Source organism: Hesperophylax consimilis, chromosome 1 (genome assembly GCF_061612785.1).
Source record: "Hesperophylax consimilis isolate HC1 chromosome 1, BYU_Hcon_1.0, whole genome shotgun sequence".
NCBI classification, from domain to species: Eukaryota; Metazoa; Arthropoda; class Insecta; order Trichoptera; family Limnephilidae; genus Hesperophylax; species Hesperophylax consimilis.
Window position 1 is genome coordinate 35,566,040 of NC_142836.1, and position 10,015 is coordinate 35,576,054.

Here is a 10,015-nt window from a genome sequence, read left to right on the forward strand (position 1 = left end):
GGGCAGATTCATCCGCCAGCAAGACCTGGACAAACCTCACCCCATGAACCCGGGTAGCCCGCTAAGCCTCCAAACGTATCGAATCACTTGCGGCAACATATGGCAGAGGTATCGGTTATCCAATAAATGGTTCCCAGGACTGTGGTCCCATACCCGCCTCCCAAATTGGACAATTAATAAAACTATTATTCCCTGAAGGTAGGCATCCTTTTATTTATTATACTTACGAGTATTTCACGAAGGTTTCTACTTGCCAAGTTGTCCCGGTAATAAATGATATTTATTCAATCACGTTGAGGTGTGTACTTTTAAAGTAACAATATCATCACCACTTTCAGGACATTTGCGAAACCATCCATGGATATTCCGGTTAAAATCTGTCCATAATTATATTATATTATGATATGACCCAACATTACCAGTTTATCGCCTTCCTACATTCAATGTATTAAATATCTCTAAAATGATCTCAATAACTAAAATACGTTGCTATATACATATTACTGTATTGACATTTGATCTTTTAATAATCACATTGCATGAATATTATTTTAATTTGATAATATCATTCCTTTCAGCTATAGAGTGTTGCAGTTATGTCAATACTGCATTCCTACAAGCGATAGGTTCATATTCTTAAAATTTTATATGTGATAAATATTTAAATATGTGACATTTAAATCAGTTTTATTTCACATTTTCTGGCAGGGACATTAACACTAACTAAAAACTTAAGAGAGAATACAGTTATAATATTGGTCTATCTCCAATTTTGGTCGAAAATGAGTTAAGTACATAAATGTACTAAAGATAAACTTTTTTTTTGGGTTCGAATATTGCATCTCCAAAACCCACCATCCCAAAGGTATTAAACCTATTAAAATATACTGTAAATCCTTTAGGCAATGTTATGAGCACAGAGATTGAATATCCAATATCTTACGATTAACATTCATGCCCTAAATATTGTATTTACGTCAGATACTACAGTATGGAACTGTAAACTTATTGTATTTACGTCAGATACTACAGTATGGAACTTTAAACTTATTGTATTTACGTCAGATACTACAGTATGGAACTTTAAACTTATTGTATTTACGTCAGATACTACAGTAAGGATCTGTAAACTTATTGTTTTATCAAAAAATATAATATTCCGAGGTTTGCAAACTTTCTATTTCAGTTTTCTCAGGTGGAGATACAATATTTTAACATTAAACTATCACTTTATTATATTCAGTATATTACGAATTTAGATGTGAATCTGGAAAATAAAAATTTTCATCAATATGTCACATTATTTCTGACCTCGTTATATTGCAAAATCGCTTCTGTGTCAGTGAAATGAACCTAGAGAAAAAAATAGGTAATAATTCGGCAAGATTGCTGATAAATCTTCACTGGTATAGTTATCATTATTACAGAATGCAGTCCGTACAAACATGCGGTCATTATTATTCATACATAAGCTTAGGTTAATATCATTTTATTGAAATCAATTATCAATACCTAATATTATCACAATGTTGACAATTTGTTTTCCTTAGGTAAACTATTGATAAGATTTTCATTGTTAATAATTTTAAAGTTCTCAAAATTATAATATTCTATTGATGTTTTATTCACTAGCAGCCTTACTAAAAACATGGTGTAAATATTACGCGGCGCGTAAGATCAGAACAGTGAAAACTTGACTTATTATAATGGCGTTTGTTTGGTTAAAACAGTCTTAAACCAGGCTTTACCACGCCTACGTTGAACGGGAGTGTTACAATATAATTAGTAACAACCTAAGTATTTACTTAGTGAATAAAATATTTAGTCCGTTTATAATTAAACATACTGATTTGAGTTGTCGCTGCATGGGTGCGTGATTTTAAATTGTATTCCTACGTTATGCGTAAAATTATTAAAGTTAAACAAATTCTTATTTTTAAAGTTGTATATAATAATTTTACATATTTGTAATAAGCATTTACTTTGAGGCTCGTCATAATTTACAATAAAAAGATATAAATTTGTTTTAGACCACTTTAATTTTAATTACACTCTACCGGTTTCGGAAGCACCCTTCCTTCGTCAAGAGAATATTAAAACTGAAGGAAACAATAAAAATACAAAATGTATAAAAATACATAAATTTATAATAATTTTAAATCATATCAGACAAGTGACAAAGAAAGTACCAATATTATTTTATTGTTTAATAATTAATCTTAGTTAGATGTCTTAATTTTTCAAAATTTCTTATTACTTACTTAGGACGGGATGTTTCGGAGAATTGAACAATTCATCAAATTTCAACATTCATTTTCGGATTCTGTGAAAGTCCTATTCAAGTTCTGTTATTATTTCAGTTCTGTCAAGCAACTAACCTATAATTATGAACGTTGAAAATTGATAAATTGTTCAAATTCTGCGAAACAACCCGTCCTATATTATTATTTTAAGGTTCTTCTTTTGAAAGACAAAGAAAAATGCATTTTTTATGAATACTTTCATCTCTACAAATTCTACAATTATTATTAAAAAAATTATAATACTTGACGGATTTATTTAGCGCAATTTTTATGAAATATCACCTCAAGGGCGCTACAAATATGAAAAATAACAAAATACTACAGTTGTTTGCCGTATACTTAACTACTATATTTAAATTTAAATAGGTAGGCCTAGTGAAACGATGAGAAATGGTAGTTTTATACATTTTCGTAAGTCTTGAATAATTATGTATTTACAAATGCCGCGGGTTGTGAAGTTTCGATTTTTTCCTACCTTTAACCATAAATCCAGGAATTAGACACCTGGTAGTTTTAAAAATACGTGCCGACGGGCTAGGCACATATTATAATTTGGCTGGCAACTCAATCATTTTTTTCATAAAACAAAAACTTTGTATTTAACCACGAACTTTTATTATTTTACATATCAACCGGTTTCGCTTAAACCAAGAATATCCGGAAGCTTAGTTTAAGCAAAACCAGTCGATGTGTAAAATAATAAAAGTTCGTGGTTACATACAAAGCGTTTGTTTTATTTAAAAATATAATGCCTAGTCACAAATTAATTGCTTCTTACGAAAAAAAATCTATTATTTAATGTTAACATGGATAAATCTTAGGGAATTATTATTTAAGCACAAATTAAAATATTATCAAAGCACCACTAGTGTATTATTTTATCTACAAAATAACCCGATTATTAGTGAATCTAGTTTGGTAATTAGTTACTATTTGTCGAAAGACTCTCACTGGAAAGAAATGTTACCGCCGGATCACATATTCGTTCAACCCGAAATCATTCAACAAACTGATTCACCGAATACGGGGCCGGGTTCACAATATTTCCGTTCGATACTTACTTATCGTCTCAATATTACGATTAAGTTTTTGCCATTCAAAAAAGGCCCTAAAAGCTAGGTAGTAAACGGTGCAGTTTCGCTCGACTCCCACCACCCATTGTGGGCAGTTTGTGCTATACATTTGGCGGTATGGAAAGATCGCCATGTATCCGACGCTCCTTTCCTATGCGATTTGACGCATATAAAAAGATGGAGCACGGACTGGAAAAATCATTCCAAAGCCACTTGTCGTGAAGTCAGTAGTATTCCATTGTTTGCTCTCTCACACGGATAACTCATTCGCCATGATTTCGGTAAGTCACTATCTTCCCATTCAACGCTTTACCCAATACAGACAATCTTAAGTTACCCCTACGTTTGGGGTAGAAAGGCACTTCAAAAAATAAAATACAAAAATTTCACACAATTTTGAAAAAAAAAAAAAAAAAAAAAAAAAAAACAATATTTTTGTTAATTTTAATTTTGACATCTTTATAAAAAGCATTTCAGATGTTGTTAATAAATTACAAACAAAAATTAGATTCGAAAAAAAAATAATAATAATAACTATAACTATAATCTAATTATAATTTGTAGCTATAATTCCAATGGCCATTTCAAAAGTATTTATTTGAAATCAATAGCTTTCCTTTTCATCTGAACCAGTATTACCTATTGTTTTCGTCGCGAGCCGTTCAATCTCCAACAAAGGGTAATAAAGATCTATCAGAAAGTTCATTCAAATTAATATTTGCGGTTTGGGTTGAGGTTTGAGAATACCTACATTTCGTTCACCTTATATTCTATGCAAATTTTGAGGATTAACCTAATTTGTACGAAATATGGACTAGTTGTAAAAGTGAATACACGGTCAGCTGTTACGAAATAATACGACAGTATATACACTTGAACGGACCCTACCTACTACCGACTACCGACTAGAAAAGTGTACCATTATGATTATGATCTACGGAAGAGTAATTACCTGTGTACGTACTTAGATAAGCTTACGAACGAGTAGGTACTTCGTGATCTTTGATACAAACTTTAGTACCTATAATACCTAGGATAAACCGATTAATAATTAGAGTTTTTTTTCGGAGGTTTTCCGTATTTTCTTTTTTTATCACTCTTAATTATTTGTACGTTCATTTTTAAAACTGTATCCAAATTATAATATGCAAAGAAATCATTTTAAATGTGCGTTCGATTATTTCAATCACTCTTAGCCACTCTGAACCTTAACTTGTAGCCTTTCATGCTCTTAATTTTCTTAAAACCGAATTTTATTCCAATTTCAATTTAAATATTCTACCTACCCATGCGTACCCATTCATAAGTACCCACCAATTTAAAGTGATCACAAAATAAGCTTGACTTTAATATAACGTTAATCGCAAAAAAAATCAGAAATTCTTACAAATTGCATTTCTATTTGGCAGAATTCCCATAATTTTATTATTTGACGAATATTGCTGATTATTTCACCGTGGGAAGCAGTTGGTTTTACACATGTCCGACACAGTAAGCTATTATCACGCGACACTGTTCAAGGAGGTGTTTCTTATAATATGTTTTACAATAATTGACTAATAGCATCAATTGTTATTATTATGAGTTATATTTATCTTTACCCCATCGATAAATCACATTTCACGACGGTTTCCTAATGATAACGCTACACAACTCGGTTGAACGTTTAATTGTTCATTTACTATGCTTTTATAAACTTTTTAGTATGCGTTATGAACTTACGTAAGTAAGTATACTAAGTATTTAGAATAAACTTCTAATTCTTCTGCTGCAATCTCCTATCGAGGTTGATTATAATCAGGGTAATATATTCATCCTGCAGACTCCACCCCCCATAGCACTTATGTAATGTGGGCTTCTACGGCCTACAACGTCTTCAATCAATCGACCCATGTAATTCCCATCAATAATTCATAATGTTTTCAAATGATTCATATCTATTAAAATATCGCAATTTGTGAGCGTAGGGTAAAAAATCTTCTAAATTAGGTTACTTCGTATTCCTATTATTAAGGATTATAATACATGCTATGTAATTTGGTCATATTTAATAGATTAATCACATCTAGTTCTATTTTGCAATTTTTGACTACTCTATGAAGAACTTATTAATTGGTAACATTATATGTCTAGTGTATTTTGAGGACGCAACTAATCAAATAGTAATAAAAATAGTAAAAAGTGATCTAGCTGTTCAAGTAAATGAATGTTTGTAACTGATTCTGTTTTGCCCTTTTTCAGATCGCAGTATTAGCCGCCGTACTGACCCTTAGCGTCGCCGCCCCACAATACGGACACCAATCCAACCCCAACCAGTTCATCCCCATCGTGCGACAGGCCCAGGAAGTCAACCATGACGGCTCCTATCAGTACAGGTAATATCCCCAAAACTGTATGATAAAATTACCATAAGATACAACGATTACACGAGTACCTATATATTTCTTTTTTCGTTTATTAAAAGTAGGGTGATATTTAGGAATCCGTCTTAGTATTGCATACATTGCATGTTATACAATACTAACCGTTTACGCACCATGATGTCAATATAATAATGCTTCGTGAAGACCTCCTCCGTGACGCATAGGTAAGCTCTTTGACTCTAGACCAGGGGTACATCTTTCTAATCTTTCTAATTACATGTAGAATACAAATAAACAATATAAAATTGTATATTTACAGATCGTTCCAGAGTGAAAATACTCTCAGTATCGCGTATGACCAAGATTCAGAATCAAAACTTTGCTTGAAATTTAGTTACATTTAATTTTTTTTTTTTTTTTTTTAATTTTTTTTTAAAAAGAAAGACAAACATTCCCGGGTTACGAATAACCCAACAATGTTTGAAAATCTCCTACTACCACCACAGAAAGCCGAAAATGTTGCTTGTGTTGTGATGGAGGACTTAGCCAGCCGAGGAATCGAACACGCGACGCTCGGGTGAGACCCAAGCGCTATGCCCACTCAACCACTGACCGGTCGAAGGGACCGAATTTAGGACGGGTTGTTTCGGAAAATTTGAACAATTCATCAAATTTCAACGTTCATTTTCGGGTTCTGTGAAAGACTTATTCAAGTTCTGTTTTTATATCATTGTAGGCTAGTTGCTTGACAAAACTGAAATAAAAACAGAACTTGAAAAAATCTTTCACAGAACTTGAAAATGACCGTTGAAATTTGATGAATTGTTCAGATTCTCCGAAACAACCCGTCCTTAGTGACCAAGCCTGAATTTCAAAGTACTATCAAACCTTCCTGTGCCTCTCTCGACCTTCCTTATATAAGTCAAATGGCTCGGGACAGCTGGAAATATTGTACGGAATCACAAAATGAACCAATTAATTTAATCGCGCAGTAACTTTTCCCGATTTTCCAGAAAAAAATACGAGTACCTAATTGACTATACAAATCTACCAATTACTCATTAAAGTCGATGGTAATATTATCGCTTCTCTTGCAATCCGCAATACTAAATATTTCCACTCGCTAAACCTTTAAATATCAAACGATGAGTCACGTTAATATTCACGTTTTATTGTAAACCGCATTTTGCGATATTTACGTAATTACTTCTCAATAAATTGCGTATTCAATTCGTTTACGTAGCCTATTATTATGGGTGGCTATAACAATCAGACATTTCGTAACGCACATGTCTCATTTAATTTTGTAAGATATTCTGCCAGTGAAGTAAATCCACGCATTTCTGCACAGATAGTAAATAACTACTCGTATGTTAAAGTGTGGAGAAAAGTTAGCACGACATAATACTTCAAACGGTCGAGCGCTATTTTTAAAACGATCGATATATCTGCAGAAATATATTGCTTCCCTGAAAACAGATCCATTCTCACCTCTGCATACTTTTTCAAGTAGATTTTTTTTTATTTTTTGGAATAACTTATTGAGTAAAACCTCAAATCGTAATATTTAATTATTTATTTTTGTAAGCAATATTACCAAAAAATAAAAAATCATCCTAGACTTGCAAAAAAAGTCAATAGATGTCGCACATTAAAATAAAAATATGATATATTTATCTAAAGACACTGTCTAGATTACATTTAGTTCGGGTTAAATCCTGCGATCATACATAAAGGTAGCTGCCAATAAAAATGTGCGGTGAGAAAAATTAAGACAATGTTGATAGTTCTTATTCGAAGTATGATACAATATGACCGATAGTCATATTGTATCATACTTCGATGGTCATATTCTATATAGTATGATTAAATATGACCGAAGGAGATAGGGTCCCATTAGCTCAGTTGGTAGAGCGGTGCCCGGCAAGTCAAGGGTCCTGGGTTCCTAGATGTGACCATATCTTTTTCTGATTTTTCTGTTTCAAATTTTCGTTAAGGAATCGCTAATATTGTCTTCAATAATTAAGAAAAGAATATTCTACACAAATAATTATTAGATAATAAACAAAACTCGCCCGTGTAGTAGCGATTACACTTGTATCGAGCCAGTAAACTGGATGATCTCTCTATCAATAACAATAAACAATAGGAGATGCTTGCAGTAACACGGTGTTAATGTTAATATCGGCTTATTGATAATCGTGATCAGCCGCAAGCTAAGAGTTCCGCCTTGATTCTTTGTAGTTATTAGTTGTGCAACTTGACACGCCCAAGACTGTGATATTCGCGGGATCAGCAATACAGTCCGTTTCTCACGGGGAATCCTTGCACAGTACCATTAGTCTGCCATCCTACCTACGCCTGTTTACCTAACATTTATCTGCACTTTGACTAGGTACACGAATAGAGTGGCCAGGTGTGGTGCAGGTCACAGGTCATGAGGTGGGTAGACCAGGTAGGGCTATACCATCGGACGCATCCAAGAGTAGTTAATGAGATCGTTCAAGCCTTCCACTCGTAACGAATCGATTTTACTTGGTTATTAACAGCGGTTTTGTGTCACAACTAGGTATGTTGTGTTTTCATTCCATTAAATTCACATAAAATTAATGTTATCAGATCTTCATAGTAATGATTTAATAGCCAATATAAAGATAAGTCGCTTCAAAAATACTGTGCCTTTTTTTCAAAACTGCTTCTTGCTCTATTATTACCACAGATTCCATCTTCTGGAATAAATTAGTTTCTTCGGTAGGTAGGTACCGTATTTATTTTTAATGTTTAAATGGTCATTTATCCTACCTTTCAGTGGTTATGAATATATGTAGTGTGCTAACAGTGTTAACTGTAGTTAGGTAGTACCTATATTAGGTCATCTGCCAGTTTTTATTGCACGTTACACTATTTACACCGTAGATTATTATTTCTTCGCTAGGTACCTACTGCATATTTCAACGCTTAATGTGGTAATTTCAGCTATGAAACCGGAAATGGAATCGTCGCCCAGGAGCAGGGATACCTGAAGAACGCTGGCAACCCCGAAACCGAGGCTCAGGTCGCTCAGGGCTCCTACAGCTACACCGGTCCCGATGGAATCCCAATCACCGTTACCTACATTGCTGACGAGAACGGTAACCAACCACTTATTCGTATTCCTTTTCTTCAAACTCCTTACGACTTCCACCATACAGCTTTGGACATAGATCCGAAACCGGCAGTTCTTTTCATGTCCTCAGCCCATTTCATATGTAAGCTTCTCTTTCCAAAACAAGGATGCCACACGATGATGTTGTAATTATTCTAACTGTCTTCTGTTAGTCGTGAGTAATACTAATATATCGTCAAAACCAGCTCCATTAGGCTTGATCTAATTGGTTTATTTGTTTATCCAGGTTTCCGTGCCGAAGGCGCCCATCTGCCCACACCTCCCCCAATCCCAGAAGCCATCGCCAAGGCCCTTCAGCTGATCCAGAACCAGCCCCAGCAGCCCCAGCCCCAATACAACCAGAACCAGTTCAACAACCAGAACAAATACAACCGTCGTTTCTAGATACCAGCTCCCCCTAACCTAACCTCACTTTTCCACACGATTCTTTCTAAACGGTTTCGTGCAATCGACAAAGGCCAGTCATCTCGGTATTACTCTGTAAATTTTAATCAGGATGACGGAAAATCAAAAGACATTATATTTATCTCAAGACATAATGTCTTTATGATTTCACATCTCTGTCTATTTCTCTCTGCGATCAGCATGTAGAATTAAGTAAAGAAAGAGTGATGATATTAATTTATTGATTTTATTTCGTCGTCAAGTAATGTTTATTTACCGACGTATAAAATAATATATGACATAATATTTATGAAATATTAACGAATATCGAAGTATTATTTTAATAAGCAATGAATCGTATTTAACACATTTTCTTTCGTGAGAAAATAATGAAATGATGCAGGTTTTCTACATTTGTAAAATATACATTGCAATATTTGCATTGTAAACCAAAAACACAATAAATAATTAGCACAAATTACTTGTTTTATTTCTTTTGTAATTATAAAATATTATAATGAATCGTTTACACAATGCCTCATTTACACACCCAATTACTTGTCTCAAATCAAATTAACTGAACCTCAAAGTGGGTAAAATATACAATGGAAACGGAATTTAAAAAACAATCTTTCATGAACTATAAATTGAGATACATTCAAGAATGCAGCTACTTAAATTATTCAGTTGTAATTAGGAATCCAGACCGTTTTTTTAAATAACAAT

The 10,015-nt window shown here is 33.4% G+C and overlaps 1 protein-coding gene across 1 annotated transcript; it reads left to right on the plus strand.

Moving 5' to 3' along the window:
• The first annotated feature begins 3,538 nt into the window (after positions 1 to 3,538).
• On the plus strand, positions 3,539 to 9,767 carry LOC149426773 (endocuticle structural glycoprotein SgAbd-2-like). Its single transcript, XM_089633181.1, has 4 exons — positions 3,539 to 3,657; positions 5,618 to 5,751; positions 8,716 to 8,870; positions 9,132 to 9,767. The coding sequence occupies exons 1-4, from the start codon at positions 3,649 to 3,651 to the stop codon at positions 9,287 to 9,289; spliced, it is 456 nt and encodes a 151-aa protein (XP_089489307.1). The 5' UTR covers positions 3,539 to 3,648; the 3' UTR covers positions 9,290 to 9,767.
• The last annotated feature ends 248 nt before the right edge of the window (positions 9,768 to 10,015 follow it).